This window comes from Myxocyprinus asiaticus, chromosome 12 (assembly GCF_019703515.2).
Source record: "Myxocyprinus asiaticus isolate MX2 ecotype Aquarium Trade chromosome 12, UBuf_Myxa_2, whole genome shotgun sequence".
Lineage (NCBI taxonomy): Eukaryota > Metazoa > Chordata > Actinopteri > Cypriniformes > Catostomidae > Myxocyprinus > Myxocyprinus asiaticus.
Genome location: NC_059355.1, coordinates 7,008,558 through 7,032,870, shown reverse-complemented (window position 1 = coordinate 7,032,870; position 24,313 = coordinate 7,008,558). Strand labels below are relative to the sequence as shown.

Genomic DNA, 24,313 nt, shown 5'->3' with positions numbered 1-24,313 from the left:
AGAATCATTTGAGTCGAATCTTTTACATTTCATTTGAACCGATCGAAAAGATTCAAAAAGCAGTCTGAATTATTTGTTTCGCAAATCGTGAATTTGAATCAAAATCACAAGCAAAGCGTACGCTAGATAATGTGTGTTCCTGCATCTGTCTGCACTGGGAAAGACAAGAAACTGCTCATGTAAGTTTAAATCTGTTTTTTGATGAATTAATTTGAAATGTTTTGTCTTAAACATTATGAAAGCTGTGAAATAATGATGAAGTTATGTGCTATCAGCATATGAAAGTCGATCAAATGTGTTTAAGCTACCTTTTATATTTAACCTAGGTATGACACGATGTGTATAAATAATTACCAGCGCTCATGAAAATTTCTAACAATATTTATTTTATCAACTAAAGTGTTCTGGGTGGTTGCTAAAGTGTTCTCTTTGCTTTTAGCAAAAAGAAAAAAAAAAATTTGAAATGCCCAATTCCCAGTGGTCCTCGTGGTGTAGTGACTCACCTCAATCCGGGTGGCGGAGGACGAATCTCAGTTGCCTCCGCGTCTGAGACTGTCAATCCGCACATCTTATCACGTGGCTTGTTGAGCGCGTTACCGCGGAGACATAGCGCGTGTGGAGGATTCACGCCATGTCTTCGTGGTAACGCGCTCAACAAGCCACGTGATAAGATGTGCGGCTTGACAGCCTCAGATGCGGAGGCAACTGAGATTCCACGCACAACTCATCACACGCCCCACCGAGAGTGAGAACCACATTATAGTGACCACGAGGAGATTACCCCATGTGACTGTACCCTCCCTAGCAACCGGGCCACTTTGGTTGCTTAGGAGACCTGGCTGGAGTCACTTGCAACTCCAGGGGTGGTAGCCAGTGTCTTTACTCGTTGAGCTACCCAGGCCCCCTGCTTTTAGCACATAGATGTTATACAGTATGTTGTTACTAGGGTGTTCTGGGTGGTTGCTAAGGTACACTACTTCAGTTATGTTGTGGTTTAGGCTAAACTGCATTCAAGTCCTCCTGGGAAGTTCGTACTTAAAAGGTCAGAAGTCGTAATTGTGATATGAGTGTTCAAGTGATTTTAGTTGGACAAAGTGGGCCCATTTTGCAATTTTTTAAAATCTTTTTCACTTTCAACAATACAATGACATATACATTAGGCGTCTTATATTATATTAGTCATATTTTCATCATTCTTGCGTTGGCCACATATGCAGTTGGGCAATGCTGTTTTGTTGCACATGCCTGTTACCTAATAGCCTATAAACTAGCTAAATGGGTTTTATTTTCTGGCAAGCTTTATTCTTAATCAATAGTGCAAAAAATGCATTTAATATAAACTGTACAGTCACCAATTTGCTTTATTCTTACCATGCTTCTTAAATTGACATGCCCCCATCTCAGAAAATCGGCATTCAAAGAACAATCTAATTGGATTTACGACTTAGTGGTGCTGTTCATTTGCGCTAATCTTGCATATTTGATCATTCTGATGTGACTTGAATGCACCAATAAAGGGATAGTTCACCCAAAAATGAAAATTCTCTCATCATTTACTCAACCTCGTGCCATTCCAGATGTGTATGGATTTCTTTCTTCTGCAGAACACAAATGAAGATGTGAGATGCAAGCAAGATGTACAGTGAAAATTAGTTTGTTCTCACCCAAAACTGACTGGATCGCTTCAGAAGACATTGATTTAACCACTGGAGTCTTTTGTGTTATGTTTATGGTTTACATTTATGCTGACTTTTATGTGCTTTTTGGAGCTTCAAAGTTCTTGCCACCATTCACTTGCATTGTGAGGACCTACAGAACTGAAATATTCTTCTAAAAATCTTCATTTGTGTTCTGCAGAAGAAAGTCATCATCTGAATTGGCTTGAGGGTGAGTTACTGATGATTTTGGGGTGAACTCTCCCTTTAATTCATGTTGTTTACTTTGTTATTTTGCACTAGATGAGTAGTACATTTACTTGCTAACTGATTGGTCAGAGCAGTTCTCGAGTTAGTTCCTCCTAATGTAAAATTTAGCGCTGCACCGACAATCAAATAAGTTGCCATGGGTATAATTATTTTTTCCGTACTTTTTGCAATTTACTTGCACTTTTGATACTTAAGTTAACCTTAAATCAGTTACTTTAATACTTTTACTTAAGTATATTTCTCATGAGCTACTTTAACTTTAATTTGGAGTCAATTTCCATGAAGGTACCTTTACTTTTACTTAAGAGACGGTTTTCAATGACAAATGTGTTGCGTAGATCTCGTCTTGGACACACATTACACGGAACAACTTTTACTCTCAACACACTGTGAAAGGATCACACTGCTGAACACTTCACGACTAAACTACACAATTACTGGTGAGTGAAATGTAAACATTTACCAGCCAGTTGCCAAATATATTCACTGTAGTCGCATAGCACGAAATTTGGTTGCAAATGCGAGTGATTTCCTCTCACCGTAGTAGAGGTTACGCATAGAGTAAAAGATCGATCTTGGGATTTAAGAATCGATATCAAGATCGTTCAAATGAAGATCGCATTTAATCAGAAAAACAATAATTTTACCCACTCCTATTTCTTAGTATATTTTAGTGAGGTTTGCTTTGCAGTTACTAGGTGGTTTCTTTGTGGTTTCTTTCTGGCCCAAGTCAAAAGAGCCCATGCCAAGTCTCTATGATATTTTGGTCCCTAGATATGGCTCGTGTCCTGACACCTTCCTTCAATGTACTGTAAGTCCATGGGATTTTTCTGTCCATTTTATCATCCTCCAAGCGAAAAACTTAAGTCTAATCACTCAATAAAGTAATAGAACACCTCTGCTCCACAAGCCACATTATATGAGGTATCATTCATCTACGTAGCTCATGCAATGCAGGACACGTTACAAGCAAGAAGTTAAAATCTCTGACTGTCATGTAGGAACAAAAGTGATAGTGCCGCTTGCCTTAGCAAACAGCGCTAATTATTCCTGCCACAGCAGCTCCTAGCAGGTGATGGGCTTTTATGTTTGATGTTCTTGCTGTGCACATCAGCATTTATTTGCTTGACTGAAGGATATGGTGATTATTATAAGCTGGCCACAGAGATGCTCTTCTGTGTTGAAGCAGAGCTTTAATTAGTCTGAGCAAAGTTGGCCGGTAATAAGCTGCTTACGGTCCTAGGGAGCACACTTTTATGGCATGTAAACAGTCGTCTGAGGCTTCTATTCCAATGAGGAGTGAATCATTTAATGTATTGCAGATTTATATTGTGATAAGGCACACTTTGATTTCCAGAAAGAATTTAATGAGGGTCTAAATAAGTTTGGTGTTTTCGGTCTTGTTTGTCAATTCTGATAGTGATGGCATTATCCTGATGATAATAGTAAAACTTGAAAACCCCTACAAACTGCTTGTATGATTTGTAGGATGAAAACCGCCTTATAAAAGTGACTTAAAATGTCTTATTTCACATACAAAAAATTGCCAGAAGATGTCTAATAAGGGGCAAGATTATGGTGTATGTACTTATATTTAGATTAATTAAAGAACAAAATAATTCAAAAGGAGCTTCCCAATATGACTGTAAAGCATGACATTTGTGTGTGGGTTTATATTTGACTAAATGTCTCTTTTGGAGCATCCAGAGATGTCCTTAAAGTCTTCTTTTGTGGCAAGGGTTTTAGTTTGGAGATATAAAAAACAGAACAAGTCTATGGCAGTGATTCTCAACTGGAGGATCGTGGCCCAGTAATGGGTCACAGATCCATTCTGAAAGGGTTGCAGATGGCAGGGAAAAAGGAATGCTAAAATGCAAATACAATGCACATAATCATATTTGGCAGATGCCAACATAGTGCTTGACATAGCCTAATCTTCAAAAACCATTGACAAAACTACAAAAGGTAAAAGAAAATACATCTCAGACTACATTTAAATATAGGTTTGCGGGGGAAACCCCTCTGCTGCTGTTTATGCATTTATAAAATTGTCGATTTTCATATTGAGCCTACATTGTGTTAATAGGTTTGCATATTGTTTGACTGTGAAGTTCATGGTAATATATTAATGTGTGTGTGTGTGTGCGTGTGTGCATGCACGCATTAGATTACAGGCAACATCCGAGTGGTTGGCAGAGGAGGAGGGCAAACTGAACAAACATATAGAAGATGGTCCTGCTCAAACTGGCGCAACTGCTGAAACGAACAATAAGGTGAGATGCCACGAAAGACGATTAAGCTGAATGCAGTGCTGACACATAACGTATACATATTTCATATGTGTACACAAAACTATAACCTTTGAGTCTGTTAAACTAATCTGACAAATAGTATCAGTAAAAGGTTCGAAGACATCTACTCATTCTTTGTAATTAATATTTCCCACATTTTAGAATAATAGAAAAGCCATCAAAACTATGAAAAAACAGATATGGAAGTATAGGAATTATGAGTGACTCAAAAATGTTAAACAAATCAAAACTCAACAAGTCTTGTATTTTAGCTTCTTCAAAGTAGCCAGCCTTTGCCTAGATTACAAATTCATTACAGTCAATAAGCTGCTTGTTTGCAGTTAGTATGTTTAGCATGATGATTAGTACTTTGTGTGATGCAACAGACTCTCTAAAATCATTATGAGCTGTTTTCTGTAGTGTGGTCAATGCAAGTTCTTTATTTTTTATAAACAGTCCTTACATTACAGCCTCGTATGGATGTCAGATGAACCACACAATCATTATTTTAGTTATCAAGCACTTAAAGCTGGATTTTAAAGGCAGTCACAAACATCACATAAAGTCTGAAAGTAATAGGCTAATAGAAATTTCAAAATTACACTCTTATTTCCCTTCCAACTCTTTTAATATCCTGACCTTTAGTGACCTAATCAAAATCCATTTGACAGAATTTATTCAAGCTTTAACCCTCAGTAATGGTTAAGGAATTAAAAGAAAAGTGAATATTATAGTTATAGAAATGTTGCTTCAGTTTGGGGTCAATTTGGACCCAGTAAAAATACTTTGAGGGGAAGAGCATTCTCATTCTAGAGGATTGCAGGATGGCCCTTTTTCTTTTTTTTTGATGAGTATTAATTTTAAATATAATTTTATTACTTTCAGGAGTACACTAGCATATAGATGGTCCCAAAGCTAACAGACATTGACTAAAAGTCACAACACTCCCATTTTGATTTCAAGGGGTCTTTTTATTTATTTATTTATTTATTTTTTATTAAGGGTCTTGGGATTTTCAGAAGGGCCTTGGGATTTCTCAGACCCCAAACAGAACATAAGGGTTAAGAATAACATATACATGTCACTGAATAATGTGTATTCTCTTAATTCAACAATTGGCACCTTTCACATTTATTAAATACTGTCCTGCATATAAATAGTGTTGACTTGACTCCCCCTTGTGGCAGGATCAGCAATCTTTGTGTCTGTGGCTGCTGGTAAATGAATCAGGCAACGCCCCCATGTTTTTGATTATCTTAAATGCGAAATTAAAAAACTCCCTGATTAAACGATCAGAGTGAGTGAAGTACAAAATGTAAGCAGCTGTTACAATTCAGTATAGCCTAAAAGTAAAACCGCCCATGAAATACTAGATGATTGCTGATCTTTATCATAAACTAAAGAAGAGGGGTGAGATACAGACACAGGGCAGTGAAAAGGAAAAATCTAATGGCATATTGTAAACTAAAACAAACTGGCATAGTCGGATACATTCAGCAAACCTGAAATGTACATTTATTTACATGGTGATGCTTTTATCCAAAGCAACTTGAAGTGCATTCAGGGTACACCTTTTACCATTCCATTCATTCTCTCGGAATAAAACCCATGCAGTTGCTAATGCCTTGTTCTATCACCTGAGCTACTGTAGCACTATGCAACTATGTATTCGTTTTTATACTAAAACTGTGCTTCTTACTAAAGCCTTTCCTCTTGTTCATCCAATAGGGAGAGACCGCAGTGGTGCCAGTTGAAACAGGTGAGTGTATGTCACCTGTCCACTCTCTGACACACACCTGTGTCAGGGTTAACCACCTGTGTGTCTACTTTAGCCTGAGTAGTGTTTTGGTTACAGAGCATCAGACTGATTATTGCTTACATAAAAAGTATTATCCGTGACAAAACAACACTAGTGATTCTATTGTTAAATCACCCAGATAATTGTGATTTTAGGCTTAATTGAGGCTTAATGTTGACACAGGAATTCAGCCCACTTAGATTTTGTAATCTAAATTGGCTATAATCTTTTTTTAATGAAAAACATTACTAACAACAAAATAACTAATCTACAGGGCAGAACAGCAGACTAATATAGCCATAAATATCTCTAATTAACAGTAGTTGCTGAGACTACTCCTAATGGACCTATCGTGGAGAACGGAAAAGACGAAAATAAAGGTACTAAATATTTGTATTATTTCCTCTTGAATTAGATATTCCTGCTTGTCTACTTTCTCTTTTTAGATATCTATTAAATAATTCATATCTTATTATTGATGCTTGCTAAGGTAAGCATTACTATACTACAAACTCTAAACCCTTGAATGAAGCTTTGGGGTTTGAATGAGCCCTAAACCTAAGTATTAAACTTTGGTGCATAATTCGTCCCACACCGTTTGTGCTGCGGACATGAATGATACCTCAAAAATTGTGCGGCAAACTTGCAATTGTAACTGGCAGACAAAAAAAAACAAAAAAAAAAAACAGGCAAAAAAAGCCATATCTAGGGACCAGAATATCCTAAAGCACTTTTCCTGCATTGGGCCGAACGATTCTGTGCACGGTGAGTTATGGTTGCATTAGCATTTCCACTTGGTTTGGGACAGTATCATTAAAAACCGTTCCCGGCATGGATTTCTTTGCACGGTTACTCACGATTGGTCACTTACCTAGTCAATCCATTCTAATTATGATTTTGCAGCACCACAATGGAAAAAGAAATCGTAACCGTGCCAACAATCCGAATTGGGACAGAACGTCATGGTTCCGTTACGAGAACCGTTTGGCCCAATGGTGGAAATGCAGCTAAAGACAACTTCAGTTTTGGCTGTCAAATATGAATGTTAAAAACTGATTTATGATCTGTACTTGTGGTTTCGGTTGCAGATGACTCCGTGCATACGGAAAACCACAATTTAGACGAAGCAGGACCTGTTGTTGATGTAAAGGTGGAAGTTGCCGCCGCAACACCTGCTGGTGTTAATGGAAGTATGGAAGGAGAAAATTCCCACAATACCCCACAACAGGATGAAGAACCACATCCGAACGGCTTGGCCGTCCACTCTTCTGAAGGTATTGGTGCGGGTGGCATTACTATGACCTTCCTTGGCTTCAAAGAGGCGGAGCCTGGCCAGGGAGTAAATGAGGATGATGATGTTGGAGCAATTATCCGAGCAGAAAGAGTGATCATCACAGATGAAGGGGAGGAAATCACTGAAGACAACGCAAGCACGACAGAAGAATCTGCTCTGCCCGTTACGAATGAAGACACACTGAGAAGCACAGAGGAAACCGGTGATGTGGAAGAGACTGAGAACCACCCCGAAAGTTCTGCTGATATGGAGCTGGATGCATCAAGTGAAGTTCTTCAAAGTTTAGACAGTTCTGCTACGAAGGTGGTTACAGATGTGGCAGTTGAAGGAGAAGAGCGAATGGGCCCAGAGCTACACGAGACGCAGCTCCTGAATGAGAATGAGGGTGATATTGAGGTTGCCCAAGTTCCCATGTATACCACAACACAACCATCACCAACAACCAGACCCAAAGCAGAGGGCAAGGCAGTAGAACCGCCAACCCCAAAAGAAGAGGAGGCTGTGGCGGCCATTCGCACCTCCCTGGGCCAATTTCAAGAGGTTCCCCTTGATGTTGTTGGAGAAACAGCAGAGTCCAGCACCAAGGCAGGAACTGAGAGACCACCTGCAGAACAAGAGCCTCTGCTGGTCTCCAAAGCATCTGCCCAGCTTGATACCAGCATCCCCAGTCGGGCAGATGATGCAGGTGTACCAAAACAAAAAACCTGCCAATGCTGTTCAGTCATGTGAACTTGTCCATTGCTGTCGACTGTGTTCCCCTTTTTCATCATCTCTTTTGTCGTCTTGCCTTTTTCTCTGAAAATAGGGTGGGTATGTCAAGACGTTCATAATTTGATCTTCAGCTGTACACGTCAAAACTCACGACAGAACGAATCCTTTCTTTTGCAGAGGCTTCAAAGCCCCTTGGGTGTCTTATACATTGTTACTAAAGAGCAGCATACCTTCAAAACAGAGCCTTAAATCTAAAGACTTCATTCCTTGTTATGCTCTCTTTGATTACCATATGGATTACCATAATTCTTGTCTGTACAAAAATAAACTTTATTGCCTTGGAGGACAGGACTTGTTAGAGCTTCCATGTGCAAGCTATTGTTGATGCCTTGCCTTTAGTGTCTGATTATGATACAGGTTTTTTAACTCTGGTGACTGTAGAGCAGTGGTTCCCAGATTTTACATTGGAGATCAAAGTTGTATTTTCTTTTAACTTGCATAGGTTTGTTCATGGATTTGAGGATGAGAGTATATCATGCAACCTGTCCATGTTGGCATCTGCCTTATAGAGCACAACAGTGTCTGCCCGCTTTTTCAGCCGCCTTGTTTCCGAACGTGTTTTACCATTCATTTTTTCTCTAGGGGTTTCAAAAAATCCTTCTTAAAAGTGTTCTTAGCCACGAAACATTATGTCATGGCAGTGTGGATTTTTTTTATTTTATTTTTTTGCCACGGTTTGTTTGCTGCGACTCTCTGATTGGTGGAGCTTTCTTTTCAGGATCATAGGTAGTGTATTTCTTCACCAGGAAGAACGCGGACTAATGGCTTCTACAGAAGCATACTGTATATCATCGATTAACAACCTCAGAGCTTGTTAAAAAATCAATTTGTCTATGGAGAAAGTGAATGGGATTTTTACTTCCGGAACCAGACTATCATGCTCTGTTTGGCTAGATAGCTTTTACCAAGTGACTCAGTACACTTAGTGATACTGTTGCGGGAGATTTGATGCACAGCCTTTGACGTCAACAACTAAAGAAATGGGAAGTGTTTTTAACTCCTTTTTTAAAAGTTGATAAGACTATTTGTTTTGCTATCCTAAACATATGGTTATAAGATTAGCTGCATTTTATTATTTGCATGTAGCCTTGTTTTTCTCTTCTGTCTGAGATCCTTGCACAACAGACATGCTACCGATTTCTGGGTCATGAGCCACCAGTTGGGAACTAATTCTTTAGAGCACTGGCTGCTGACCCACTAGGCCTTTACGGTTTTACCATATGAAAAAAAAATGTGTATTATTGCCATGGGAATCAACCCATGAGGTTAACTAATGATTATCTACTTAAAGTAATTCTGGTGTATTAGTCAGTCATAAACCATCTGTGTGCCTTAATAATGAATCAAAAACCTGATTTTATGTTTTGCAGAGAAATGGTTACCTTTGATTTTATATGTGCTGTTACTACAGTAATCTTCAGATGGGTTATTTTTTTATTGCCGATGTGATATGAGTTGTTTCAACGTGACTGTTTTAATTGATACAGTGCCTTCAACTGCCTGATGGAAATGTTTTTAGAGCATAAAGACATTGTGTTGACAAGTGTTGTGTATCCATGAAATAACAGTACTTCAGTGTATTTCTGTTCTGCAGTATATTTTGTTGTTTCTGTTTTTTAAATGAATAGTTGACCCAAAACTCCAATTCTTTCATTATTTACTCCCACTCATGTCGTTCAAAATCTATATGACTTTCTTTCTTATGTGTCACACAAAAGGAGATGAGATTTGATAGCTATTGTGGAAAACAGGATTTACAGTAAATAATGACTTGAATTTCTGTTCAGAGTTATCGTTTGACTTCAGAACACTTGAAATACAGTGCATGAGTTGTATGGTTACTATTATGTTATTTTGGAGCTAGACAGCATGGAGCAAAGAGCAACATGAACATTCTGTCTAACATCTCCTTTTGTGTCCTACTAGAAAGGCAGCTATATGGATGTGGAACAACCTGAAGGTGAGTAAACAAAAAAATGTTTTGGGGTGAACAATTCCTTTAAGAATGCATCTATGAGTTTAGATCATATCTGATTCCAGAAGCGACATTGGAATCTTTTCAAGCATATACAGCTTTAACATAATCTTTTTAATGTTAATTATCCAACTTGAATTTCTGTGAGGACTTGTGTTGTCTTTTCTTGACGCTTGTATAATTGTAAACAACTGCAGTTTCATATAATGATGTGTAATCATTTTTATTCAAAGTTTCAAAGGAACATCGTGTTTTTCAGCATAGAAGTTTTAAGTTTGATGCAAATTCTCAGTGCCTTAACTGAGTGCCGTGTATATACAGTTTCTATAATGAATGGAATGGGGAGTGGTTGAGGATTTTGTATATAAAGTTTACAGTGGAAGAGCTGTGAGGTAAATGAATAAACTAAGTTGATGAAATGTTATTGTAAAGTCAGTTTTCTTCTTGGTAAATTGTTACTAATAGATAAGGTGGAATATAATAATGACTACAGCTTTTGTTTAATGTGTATTGTGTAATTTCTACAGCACCGAGCAGAATTGCAGTCAGGTTAGAGGGACTTAACATTGACTTAACCAATGGTGTGACTTTTGGGTGGGGCCACCTGCTTGACCAAACAATAAGAGACAAAATGGAGACATGTTTAAAATATATTTGCAATATTTAAAAGTTATCCATAGAAAGAAATTAGCTGCTTTCACTGTTCAATTTGCTACAAGCCCTTGCTTCAGTCAGGAGAGCTTTGAAAGAGCTGTTTGGATTAGTGATGCAAGGACTGCGATTTTCTCAAGAGCTTTAATTCATCGGGGAAGTTGGAGGGAAAAGAACAGCACAGATTGTAACTTTGATTATCAAGCAGGGGGTGGGGGGTACAGAGAGAAAGACAAAACTGAGAGAGAGTTAGAGAGAGAAGGAAACCAAGAAAGGGAAGGACAGAGAGGAGTTAGAAGGTGTGAGCGAGGCAGAGATTTTACAAAGCTTCTTGGTACATCAGGTGGACGATATCAGTTCCCCGTGTCGTCCAGGTGACCTCTGTTTCTTTCCTGTCTTTCATCTCGTCAACTGGTAGGTTCATTTTTCCTTTTCCATCTTTTTTCCATTTTCATTCCATTCTAAAATTGAGAGGGCTCTAAGGGTTACATTAAGTGTTGAAGATTTTAATCTAACAGTTATCAAAAGTTAAAATGATTAAAATAAGACTTTTTAAAACAAACACATTAAGTTCAAAAGAAGTAGGTTACATTAAAAATTGTTAAACTGGTCCATTTTCAAAGACAGACATTCATGTTTCTTGAGATTTTTCTTTTTTTTTTTTTTTTTCATATTCTTAATACCTAATTTGTTACCAGTCTTTTCCTCCTCTTGATGTTGTAATTTTGTTTATATATTTTGTGCAAATATGAATATTTAATCATTTTGATTTTAAATTAGTATTTTATCATTTATAAAGTCACTCAGAACACCTTATAATTCTGTTATTCCTGAGTCATTATTTCCAGGTTGTTTTGACACTCATGGTCATAGTGTAATCTGATTAAACATTATTAATCTGTCCCTTATGTAATTAGCATTAGGCTATGACACACTATTAAGTCCTTGTGTTTGTTTTGAGTCCCATGAGCAAATGCAATACATAAGCCAAATATTTTTTTGTTAATTATCCATTAATTGGCAGCCAAAAAATTTACTAATTTTAGGGAAGACCAGGGCTAGTTGTCACACGAGGGAGTTGTCACAAGGGCTATTTCCCTGTAAGGTTTTAGTGAAAAGTCAAATTGCACAAATGCTTGTTTTCTTCAGCAGTGGTTTTATATATTAGTTTATTAAAACTGTTGTAAATGAAGATACTTGTGTATTCTGTCCTCTTAAACAAAACTAAAAGCTAAAACTAATTCCAACATTGTCACATATTTTTATAAAAGCTCTGGGGCAAACAAGTGAACAAAATATACATTTTCTATTTTTGCTGTTTTGTGAGTTCTTTTGTGTTTCATAACCGTTTTACTGTTTAAATATTGCTGACATTCATTAAATAGCATGCAATACATTTTAGATACAAATGTATTGTGGAAGATGGATTTTTTTTCTATATATAATCAAAAGGTATTCATCTCAAATCAGTGTCAATAAACAGCTGGTGTCCATGGTGACAACTTACCTCATAGTCAACCCCAAAAAGACAATGTGTTAAATGAACTGATCTTTTTTCCTTTGCAACAGAAGAAAAAAAGCTCTTTGTAGCCACAACTATGTGCCTATACAGAATTAACTTTCAAAAATAAACTTACCCTGAAAATATTCACTACATTGCATGACAAATAGCCGTTGTCTACCTTATACAATTGACAGAACCTATGCCCCAGTGATCTTCTTTTGTATTCATGTAAATATGATTCACAAAAGACCTGGTTAAAATGTTACTTTCTGCATAATATGGAGAAAATTGTATTGATTTCTCTGTGAAGCTGAAAAAAAGTTCCACTTTTTTTCTAAGTTTAATAAACTTGTTAATCATTCTCAATCATGTATGGCAACATTCGTATGGATCAATGAGCAGGGGTGAATGTTTGATAGGTCATTTGTCAATGAAACTGTAGCATTCAAAATAGACAGAGGTTACAATGAGCAGAGGAAGAGAAAATTAAGCAGACTGGTGCAATTAGAAAGAGATTAAGTAAAAACAAAGTCTAAATTATAATAATAAAAAAAAGAGTTGTTCCATGTAATCTGTTGCAAGGTGAGCTTAATGAGAAAGGTAACTGATTTGACTTGGAGGCATTAGAGTTAAATAGTAAATGTCCTAATGAGTCTTAAGACCTTCCAAGAGGTCAAAGAAATGTGAAGGGGATTAAGAAAACAAATAGCCAGGGTTTAAACCCAAACAACAAGACTACAAAAGTGGCCTGGTGAAAAGGTTTCCAAGAGACAGTCAGATCAGACAGGCTGTAACTGTAACTTGTGTGAGCCTGAGCTACTGGGATTGAAACATAAGCTGATTATAGTTTGCACTAAATCAGCAAAAATTATAAGTGTTGCCTGTACAAAGGAAAAGCCTTCAGGGGATTCAAAAGTGACAACTTGATGGGTAGATGGACAGCAAGAGAGAAACAAAAACTTTGTTGATTATACTTAAATTCAATAACGTAAAGGAAGCCTGTTTCAGGCTTTACTTAGACCCAAGATCTGGCTGTTTGTCATCCTGTGGTTGTACTGTGTAAAATAATACATTTTGCCATTTATTCCAGACAGATCAGGTGCAAAATGGAAACTTGCCCTCAGAGATCTTAAACCAAGAATAATTGCAACAGTGACGCTTGGATTGAAAATAATTCCCAGTTAACTGAAGGCAGGGAAATGGAAAAAAGAGAAGAGCATATGGCAGAAAAAGAAGAAACAGCCAAAGATCCTCAAGAGCTGGAAAAGCAGGACAAAAAGCCTATTAGTGAAAAAGAAAGAACAGAATCACCAGACCAAGACTTCCTTCACCAACCTCGCACTTCCTTATCAGAAGATGGAGCCATTGAGCCAAAAATGGAAGACTTCAACAGTTCAATTGAAAATGACTTGAATGGTGAACAGGGTAAAGATTGGCCACCAGAGCCTGAACTGGAAGAAGATTACAAAAAGAAACATTACAAAAGAAAAGAAGATCAGGTCATTGAGATTCAGGACTGGGTAAAAGATAACATTGAAACCAGTCAAGATGTACAACAAGATACTGAGGGTGAAAACTCTTTTAATATGACACAGATGGGTGAAGGCACAGACTCACCAAATCTGCCAGTAACCAGTGAAGAACAGATGCATTTCACTGAGCATGAGCTAGAGTCACAGGATGACTCCAACTCAGTTGTTCTTCTATCAGAGAATAGCGAAGAGCAAAACATAGACTACAAACCTGTAGACTTTGCCACCACCAAAGAGCAGTGGGTGAGACGGGACAGTCGTATTGATGAACCACCAAACCTGGTGGAGTGGTCCAAGATCTCTTCAACAAGTCTTATTAAGCACAACCCTTCACAAAGCACCCAAAGTCAATCCATATTCATGTCTGATACTGTCCAGCAGGGGGAGCTTGATATGAACATCCCAAGAGCTTTGAATGAAAATGAGGTGGTGCAACAGGTGTGTGGTGCTGCTTCGCCCCTGGATACAGTTGCAGGCGAGCCAGCCAATCCAGAGCAAGGTAGCCCTGCCTGTAGCTCTACTGAAGTAAAAGAGCCATTAATAATGACAGAGGGGGGTAGGGACATTGAAAGGGAGGAGAGAGAGCGTGGTGAAACAGGTGAAGAGCGAAAGCAAACAGTGTGTGTCACAGAAACCAGTGAGACAAAAGGAGAGAGGCAGGGAAAGATTAAAGATCAGGGACAAGAACGGGACAACAAAGGACAGAGGAATACAGACTCCAAGCCAAACACATATCCTCATTTGGGAGAAGGTAGAGTCAACAGAATGGATTTTGATGACAGCCAGAGTGATAGTGGTCTATCAGCAGATTTCTCTCCCAGCAGCACGACAGATGTCTCGGACTGTCCTGTTAACGTCAATGCTCCTGAACTATTTGAATCTCCTACAAATGAAACTCCCATCGAGAGGGAGATCCGTTTGGCCATGAAGAGAGAACAGAGTCTACGGCGCTCACGAGGACTGGACAGTACAACAGACAGGACTAATGAGTTTGTGGAAATTCCAGCGAGGAGACCCATTCTCTCTAAGGATCTTTTGCTAAAACCCAACCCAAGTCAGGGCAAGGACAGACAGTTTGCTGGAAAGAAGATGCAGCAGGAAATAAGTGTGGAGGCAGAGAGGGAGAAGGTTCTGGTTGAGCTGGGTCGACTTCCTGGTTTTTATGACAAGGGCACAGAGGTACAGCTTCAAGAGAAAAGGCAACTCTTTGAAGCCTTTCAAGAGCCAAAGGAATCAGTGCCATTCCTTAGTAGAAGATCAAACTCTATCAATGTAGAAAGTTCTTCTGGAATACTAGAAGTTGATCCTACTTTGGAGATCAGACAATCCCAGAATTCTCCCACCCCAACAGCAATAACTCCACAGGGGGGTTCTAATAGCAACCGACCTGCTTCTCGAGGACCTGGTCTAACTGAGGGAATCAAGGGCCAGATAATAATCATAGAGGCCTCTAACTCTATTCCCACAACAGTTGGAGACTCAAATGGATCTTTAAGGAGCTCTTATAACACAGTCCCATGGACAGATGGAGGGTCCATGAAAGTCATGCATTCTGAGAGTGTGAGGTCTTCTTCTGCTGGGCCTGTCAGAACTAGCCCAAGACAAAATTTAAAAGTTGAAAATGAAGATGATGAAGACTCAATTACGGTGAAGGAGAACCCTTTCTTCAAGCTCCGGTCCTCCATGTCTCTGCGGCCAGAGGTGGAGCAGGACATTAAGGAGGCGAAGGAGAGGGAAAGAGAGCTACGGAGACAGAGAAATAGTCATTATGGAGGTGCACCCATGGACGTGGATGCAGAAAGAGAACCAGGGATGGATTTAGGGGCAAAAGAAGGAGAGAATATGGAAAGGAAAGCAGGGGTAACACAGTCATCTAGCAAGGAGATACCCAGCCCCACTCCTCAGCACTCAAACCTAAATCCAGTAGGCCACCAATCAGATCAGTTCTCCACCACCACGTCAGGTGAGTGACTGTAAGCAGCTCGTGTAAGTTTTGTTTTGGTTCACAGAACAGCTGAAAGAAACTGGAGGACAAAGGATATACAGTTGCCACAAAAAGTATTTGGGCAATTAAAGGTGATAGTTCACCTAAAACGGTAAATTCTATTATTTACTCAACCTCATATTATTCCAACCCCAAACAACTTTTTCTTTTGTGTAACACAAAAGGAGATGTTAGGCATGTTTTTGCTATTTATTTTAACCAGCTGGTCCCAAGTTGATTATTAGTGGCTGTATGAAGTCAGGCCCCCCAAGTTCAAACAAGTGTCCTATAGCAGAGTAACAGGTGTATTTCATCACATTAACTATGGAAAAGTTTCACTTAGGGTACGTTTACATGACAACGATGTACTAAAAATGGAAAAGTTTTACCTTTGCATTTTTGAAAAGTTTCGTGTATAGACAACAACGTTGTCAAAACGATCCCCGTTCACATGGATGCATGCCAGGCAGTAGTTGGCGATGTCACTTTGTAACAAAACACTACGCGCCTGCGCACATAAGCATTCTTCCACAGAGCGGTGAATACAAACAATGAAGATGGCGATCGCTGATCGTAGTAATGATGCAGTAAATCTACACTTTGCTGGAGAAGTGTCAAACTCAAAATCTTGAGCACAAACACAGTCCTGTAGTCCACCATTGTAGTTTTGAATGTCTCGCGCGTTGTTTTGAAGTACTTGTGCGCATGCCTATAGACTGAACACGTAATACGTGTGCGCATGACATCATCTTTTCACAAATGTGCGTTTTTGTATGTTTACACGGAGACGATAACGGCATCGTTTTCAAAAACATGCACTTTGAAACCCGTTTTCAAAAGTTAGTATTTTCAGGTCCCAAAACGCCGTTGTCATGTAAAAGAACAGCCGAAACGCATAAAAAGTTTTCCGTTTTTAGTTGAAAACGTTGTCGTGTAAACGGCCCCTAAGGCAGTGACATTTGTACATTTTTAGTGCGGCATTTTTAAGTGTTCAAATACATTTTGAGGGCACTGTATATGCAAAAGACACAAATCCTGATGAGATATATTTATTTGTGGGCCATAAATTAAATGGCCAAATAAACACCTGCAAAACTAACTGACTTTGTTTGCAGTGAGAGCATATAACACTTTGCTGTCCTGTTTTGGATTATTCAGTTACGTAAATGATTTTTTATTGGACTTGAAGCTGGTATGCATCTCCATGGCATCTAACAAATAAACACTTCCACAATGCTAATTTGGTGTGATGTCATCAGTACTGAGTTGAACTGGATATTGAAATTACTGTGTTATAAGTCAAATGTGCTGGAATGAGCAAAGAATGGTTAAGAGTAGCTAGTATGGTCTGGATCAGTGTTTTTGTCATTCATTTTTTAACTAAAGTGCTCATTGTGTGTTTGCGTGTTCAATTACTGAACCACAGTCAGGTCACGATGTATTGAATTTATTGTCTTTTAGTAATGTATGAGTCATCTAGTCTAGTGAAAAAGCCCTGACTGAAGTCCATTGCTAGTTTTCATATAGGAAAATGCACCAGGGATTCATGCAAATAATTGGCATATAGATTTGGTACTAAACTGGGAGGAAGTGAAATTAACTTATTCCTGTAAAATTAATCACTCTCCCCCTCCCCCCTCATTCTTGGAAAAGCCAACCCCTTACAAAAAGTTTACGTGGTAGCATGGTTTTTGACAAAATTCCAGTTATTGTTGCTACTGTAAATAATAATTTACTTCAGAATATCCTTCAAACACCATAGAAAGCTTTAATTTTCTTTCTGTCATTTATTTCAATTTATTTATTTATTTTTACTGATGACAGTGATGGCTGAAACCAATTTACCAAAGTTTTACTGTAATAACAATATCTGTCTTAACTATGGTATTTTTGTAGAAACTGTGGTAACTTTTGTAAGCACAGCATACAGTGGTAGACCAATATTGCTGGTGTGGTTACATGCAACCGTGTCAAAGTACTTGTAATGTTTTATCACATGGTGATGCAATATAAGTGAATTTGGTCACACTTTACAACAAGGTTGTATTAGTTAACACAGTAGTTACCATGAACTAACAATGAACAGTGCATTTACAGCACTTATTAATTTTAGTTAATGTTAATTTTTACATATACTAATACATTTTTAAAATGTAATGTTGTATATATTAACATTAGTTAATGCATAAAGAACTAATGTAACATGAACTAACAATTAACAATTGTATTTATATAAAAAAAAAAAACATCCCAAAAAATAAATAAATATTTTTCATTGTTAGTTCATAATAGGCTATCCAATGCATTACCTAATGTTAAAGGGATAGTTCACCCAAAAATGAAAATTCATTTACTTACCCTCATGCCATCTCAGATGTGTATGACTTTCTTCTGCAGAACACAAATTATGATTTTTAGAAGAATATTTCAGCTCTATAGGTCCATACAAATGCAAGTGAATGGGTGCCAAACATTTTACGCTCCAAAAAGCACATAAAGGCCTCATAAAAGTAATCCATATGACTCCAGTGGTTAAATCCATATCTTCAGAAGTGATGTGATAGGTGTGGGTGAGAAACAGATCAATATTTAAGTCCTTTTTTCTAGACATTCTTCTCCCTTCCCAGTAGGGGGCAATATGCATGAAGAATGTGAATTGCCAAAAACACAAGAAGAAGAATGTGAAAGTTAAAATGGAGATTGACTGAGCAGAGAGGAGAATTTATAGGAAAAAAGGACTTAAATATTGATCTGTTTCTCACCCACACCCATCCGCTTGCATTGTATGGACCTAAAGAGCTGACATTTGTCTTAATTTGTGTTCTGCTGAAGAAGGAAAGTCATACACATCTGGGATGGCATGAGGGTGAGTAAATGTTGAGAGAATTTTCATTTTTAGGTGAACTATTCCTTTAACAAATAGAACCTTATTGTAAAGTGTTACAGCTAATTCTATGTATGAAAGGTTCAACATTACTAAGCGGTGTAGTGGAATGGTATTCTAATTATAACTGCCTCTTAGTGTTGAAAGTAGACAAAACACATTAATTCTTTATTGTGTTTTTATACATTTTATATTTCGATATTTTCCTAAACAAAACATGAAGTTATGTAATAATAGATTATGTATTCAATGAAATATCATTAAAAAAAAGAAGAAAATAATGGCCATATCCTTTCTCTCTAGTGCAACAGTCCACCAGAAAACTGGACCTGACATGGCCTCCACCCCAAGCTGATGAAGAACAAAGACAACAGTCAGAGGTAGAGGACCTCATTGTATTATTATCTTTTAAAAAAGCATCAATTCCTCTCCACACTACTCCAGAATTATATGTGTCATACCAGCTGAAATGGTGTTAGTAGGGTTGTATTTAAAGATTTGGAGTGGTAACTCAAAAGTCTGAGGTTCAAATCCTATTGGTTGAACCATGAACAAGGGAGTAACTTTGTTAGCTTATTACAGTGTTTGCAAGGCAGCACTGTATTAATTTGTTCTAAATCCTTAACCACAAGAACAAAGTATGTATTATATCAAACTCTTATATCCAGGGGCGTAGCAGTCATTTTAAAAGTGGGGGGGGTCAGACACAGCTGTCAGTAGGTGGCTCACACATACCCAACACTTACAGTGCAGTATTAATATATTACAGTATGTATTAATATATAAGTATTATATGAATATATATACGGATTATTTACTTTTAATATTTGTAGTATTTTAAAGATTCAAGTATTGCAAAATAACTGCAAAATTTGCTGCAAAAATAAAGGGCATCTTGTGGAGCACTTGCTTCTGTTTCACACATGACAATAAAAGACTGAGCACAAGCTGGTCCTGAATAAATGATTTAATCAATTACAATAATGACAATTGTGCATGTGCACAGTTTTATTTTTTACTCTGTGCTTGTGCATTGTGGGATTTAAATGTATCCAAGTGGCTCGAGTGTTTTGACTACATTCACCAAAATTCGTTCAGATCCATTTAATGATTCAGTGATCATTTCTGGTGATGCCAGAAGGTGGTGACGAATGAGTGTCTTGTGTGAAATGAGTTAGTCACTGAATCAACAATCAAAAGAAAATTGTAATCCTTTAAAATCTGTGTCTGCAGACCTACAAAGAGACTTTAGCAGAGGTTTTAAGCATTATAAGAACAAAGCAAATCTATCATTTCCCTACAGTTTGTGAGCTGCTGAGCACGACTTTTATCAGAAGACAGCAATAATAGTATAATAACATCTGTATGTTTTCATGTATAAAAAATTTTAAATGCATGTGTTCTAAGAACACAGCAGATCTATCTTTTTTTCCTACAGTTTGTCGACTGCACTCCAACATAGAGGTAAAAAACAGGAGCTGATATTAAAAATAGCTTTACATATTTAACACAGTAATCTGCTTGAATTGGCAAAAACACCTGATCAAACTATTACCTCACAAACATAATGTAAAAACTTAATGAAGACTCGTGCGCTGATATAAACTCCACTTACAATGTGTGCTTAAAAGAAGGATTGGCCACGTAATGCTGTCAGTCAAGAACGATATGCCGATAAATAACTCTCATTTGTGTTCCTCATCTCTAGATTATTAATTTAGATCAACATCAATGGTGATAAAAAAAATAGATAAATCAGCATTGTTGAAAGCAACTTTGTAGAAATGAACGGAGCCGCGCTGGTTAGACTGTCTGACTGATGGCCTATTACGTAAGGGTTGTTTCGGCTCATGAAACTCACCTGTGACTGGCTGGATGGTCGCTCAATCAGCCCAAAGTAACAAAACACAAAGAATACTGTAGACAAATCCACTATTTGGACTCAGTACGGATTTAGCTTGGAAAAGTGTGGGGGACAATAACCACCTTTTTAAAGAGTGCAGGGTGGCTGCTGCGCCCTTGCTTATATCAAATTAATCTAACCTGACCCCTCAACATACAGACTCCATTCAAACTTTTTGTGTAATGCTTTGGTCTTGTGTCTAGAAGTCTATTTTTGTTTTTTATAAATGTTATCATTTTATATTTAATTTTTAGATGTAAGATTAAGACTATTTTTTTAAATCTCTCATTGACTTGCATTAATTTGCATTCAAAATATATCCAACAGCAATGACGCTATTGTAATATTTGCATTGAAAATTCCAATCAGTTTTCATTTCTACATCTGTTTGAATATTGAATTGTGATTCTTTTCTTTCTTGCGTTTATTGAACTATATTGAGCTGTCTTTACACTGTGAAGACATGCACTGAATTTTAACAGTTGTTTTTCTGCTTTGCTAGCACTGCTATTTCTTCAAACAATAAAATTGCATTTGGGAAATGTAAATCTAGTTAGACAATACACCAGTTGTTCCCCAGGGAGGGTAGAGTAGGAGAGGTTTCCATTATAAGTTCATTGTCAGTCGCTTGAGATACCAAGTGTCTGCTAAACAAGGACCAAAGAAAAAACACACCAAAGCAATTTACTCTTTAATAGGTAATCAGTGAGTATCAAAGCTTCAATAACCCTCTCAGTGCAAACACAACCACAGACATTTAAAAGTGACTGCTGATAGAGAGGCTTATCTTCCCCAGATAATGATGTCTAGGAGAGTTTATACCAACTGCATTCTTCTGTAGCTAATAATCGTCTTTGTAGCTGAGTTTACATTTAAATAGCTGTATAATGTGCTTCTATTGTAACATCTCCTCCTCTGTCCACAAATACCCAGTGCCATGGGGTGTGTTATTTGTCTAACACATTTGGAACTACTCAAAATTGAAATTAAAGTGAATCTGGAGCGCTTCAAATACAACGCGCTCAGCGAACGAAAGCAAACGGAACCGAACAAAAGGCACATTTGTTACTGTTACTCTGAACACTAGATGAAGTTGTGGCATGGGCACAGAACTCCTCTGAAACCATTAAACACTAACATCTGGGTTCCAGTTAGGCATTTACAATGGAAGTGAATGTGGCCAATTTTTGGGGGGTTTAAAAGGTAGAAATGTGAAGCTTATAATTTTATAAAAGCACTTGGATACATTTTTCTGAGCTGTAAAGTTGTTTAAATCGTAATTTTTACAGTCGTTTCAGTTTTGTTGACATTACATAGTCATGTCACATCATAAAATTGGATATACTTTACATAGAAAAGGTTTGTAAGTGATTTTATCACACTACAAATATGTTTACATGCATATCGTTTATGTCATGTGGCTATACTTTTGAAACAGAATACTTTAACGTTTATGGATTGGCCCCCATTCATTTCACCCTGTCTAATGTGAGGCCGCAACATAAAACTGGAACGCAAGATTAATGTCTTTATACAATTTTTATTTAAAAACACCACAGTGGACTTCAGGGGTGAGCATAAGCCAGAACAACAAACCAAATTCCCACACTAACTCCTGACAAACAACTAAATAACCTAACAAAGAAAAGAGGAATAAAATAAAATAAACACCCTTACTCCCTGACTAACACTAAACAAGAAAAAAGAAATTTGCACCAACTCCCTACTGCTTCCCACAGGTGAATTAGCTATTTACAGTATTTACACAAATATGTACAAAAGAAAAGTAGGCTGATCAACTATCAACTAACTATTTTTAACAGTCACACAGTCAAGCAACAAACAATCAAGCAAGCAACAACAGCACAGGTCAAGAAACACTCTTAGCACAATGAGGTTTCACTACAACAATGGCAACAACAGGAAATCGTGAGTTCAACAGAGCTCCCCCTGTAGGTGTGGTGGTCTATTTTATCCTCCAGTCTCTTGGGCAACTGAGAGTGAGAGTGTGAGAGAGGGAGCACCACAGGGAGAGAGAAAAAAAAAATAGGACAACACAGCAACATGTATATACAATAATACGTCACTCGATGTAACACTGGAACTCCGATTTTTGCCATCTTTAAAAGGAAGGACAAGTCTAAATTAATTTTTGTGGTAATCAATATTATGCCACAAAGGCTGTCAATTGAGCTTAACTTGTATTGAACCCGGAACATTCCTTTAAAGTGAGGATCAACAACGTTTATGCCAAACACAGTTTGTTTTGTGTGGAAAATTATTGACAGCAGAAAGTATGAAACCATTTAGAAAGCAAAATTTCCATTTGTTTCTGTTTCCCAATGTAACGGTATCCAGCTGGTAGGTAGCTATGCAGTGTGTAAACCTCACTCTTCTGGCCTCAAGAGGCGCAATAGCGACTGACGCTAGAGGTTGTAGCCTTTATCCTCCTCGTTAGCGTGCCTGCCTCCCATGCTTGAGACGCCGGTTCGAATCCCGCTCGGAGCGGGTCGAGCAGGACCGGTTACAGTGGTGCCATGACCAGGATGGGAGTGAGGTTTAGGGGGGTGATTGTAATGGTAGCCAGCAGGTAGGTGGCTGTGCAGTGTGTAAACCTCACTCTCCTGGCCCCAAGAGGCGCATTAGCGACTGATGCTAGAGGTTGTAGCCTTTAGCCTCCTCGTTAGCGCGTCTGCCCTCCCATGTCGGAGACGCTGGTTCGAATCCTGCTCGGAGCGGGTCAAGCAGGACCGGTTACACCAGATTACATCATGTTAATAATTTTGCCTTTTGTTGGGCCTATGCAGTTCCTGGTCATATTAATAAAGTTTTATGTTAAATGTTGAAATCTGGGTCCTGAAACCAGTCTGAACAGTCAAATAAAGTTCAATTTCTCCCCTGTTTTATATTATAGTATATTACTATTTACTTGTCATAAATAATTGCTTGAGAACTTAACTTTCTTAATTAAGAAATTAGTTAGCATTTGTTTTGCTGTGGTACTGAAATTGGTATCAAGAATTGTAAAATTGCACTGGTATCTACCACTGAAATGTTGGTATTGTTGGTATTGTGAAAAGTTCATCTAATGTTCTCATTAACAGTCCTGTTCATTCTATTAAAATACAGAAAACCCTAAAGATCCCAAGGCAGCGAAACCCATTACTAGAGCGCTGGGAGTCAGGGATGGTGAACGGTCACATGGACAACAGCAAGTGAGACCAAACCCAATCTACAGCATCCTGAAATACTATATACAATATTCAGGAGTCCATTTTACCAAATGAGCCAGCTTGATGAAGTGTATGAACAAATGATCAGCTTTCACAGAAACCACCCTGATCTTCTAAAGAAAAGGCAGTAGGAGAAATGTGTGCCATTATGGGTGGATGAAAGAGCAAACCATTCCTTCCAAAAGACAATGTAAAAGTGAAAAGTTGGATATCCAACCCAGCATTCCTCAAGACACCGCAGGAGTCTGTAAAAATCACTGTCAAGCCAAACTGGTTATAAAAACATCTAATGGTTGTGTTTGTGAATGCTTGGCAATGTCTGAATAGTGTTTCATTGGTTTCAAAGATTTTAGTGTAATCAAAATTCTCTGCATTACAATTATACAATCATTCATAATTGATAAACTACTCATCGCATAGTGATAAAACTGCTATGCTTTAAGATTAGATAAGAGTACATTTAGAGAAACGTAATCATACAGATATTGTATTACTCATTAGAAATGCTAAGCTAAACTGATGATAAATATAAAAATGCTGGAATTAATAAAAAATTAAATATGAATTA

At 37.7% G+C, this 24,313-nt stretch overlaps 2 protein-coding genes across 2 annotated transcripts in view; both read left to right on the top strand.

Annotated features, from left to right (window-relative positions):
• LOC127449084 (paralemmin-3-like) overlaps positions 1-10,485 on the top strand; it is an 84,969-nt gene extending 74,484 nt beyond the window's left edge. Inside the window, exons 5-8 of the mRNA XM_051712236.1 lie at positions 4,093-4,198; positions 5,945-5,975; positions 6,335-6,394; positions 7,103-10,485. Coding sequence (XP_051568196.1) covers positions 4,093-4,198; positions 5,945-5,975; positions 6,335-6,394; positions 7,103-8,037 — 1,132 coding nt within the window. The 3' untranslated portion in view covers positions 8,038-10,485. The remainder of the gene's footprint in view (positions 1-4,092; positions 4,199-5,944; positions 5,976-6,334; positions 6,395-7,102) is intronic.
• A 427-nt stretch (positions 10,486-10,912) lies between these two features.
• On the top strand, positions 10,913-24,313 carry LOC127449080 (mitotic interactor and substrate of PLK1-like). The gene is made up of 4 exons (XM_051712231.1): positions 10,913-11,119; positions 13,300-15,704; positions 18,913-18,989; positions 23,642-24,313. Exons 2-4 carry the CDS (start codon positions 13,409-13,411, stop codon positions 23,729-23,731), a joined length of 2,463 nt encoding a protein of 820 aa, XP_051568191.1. The 5' UTR covers positions 10,913-11,119; positions 13,300-13,408; the 3' UTR covers positions 23,732-24,313.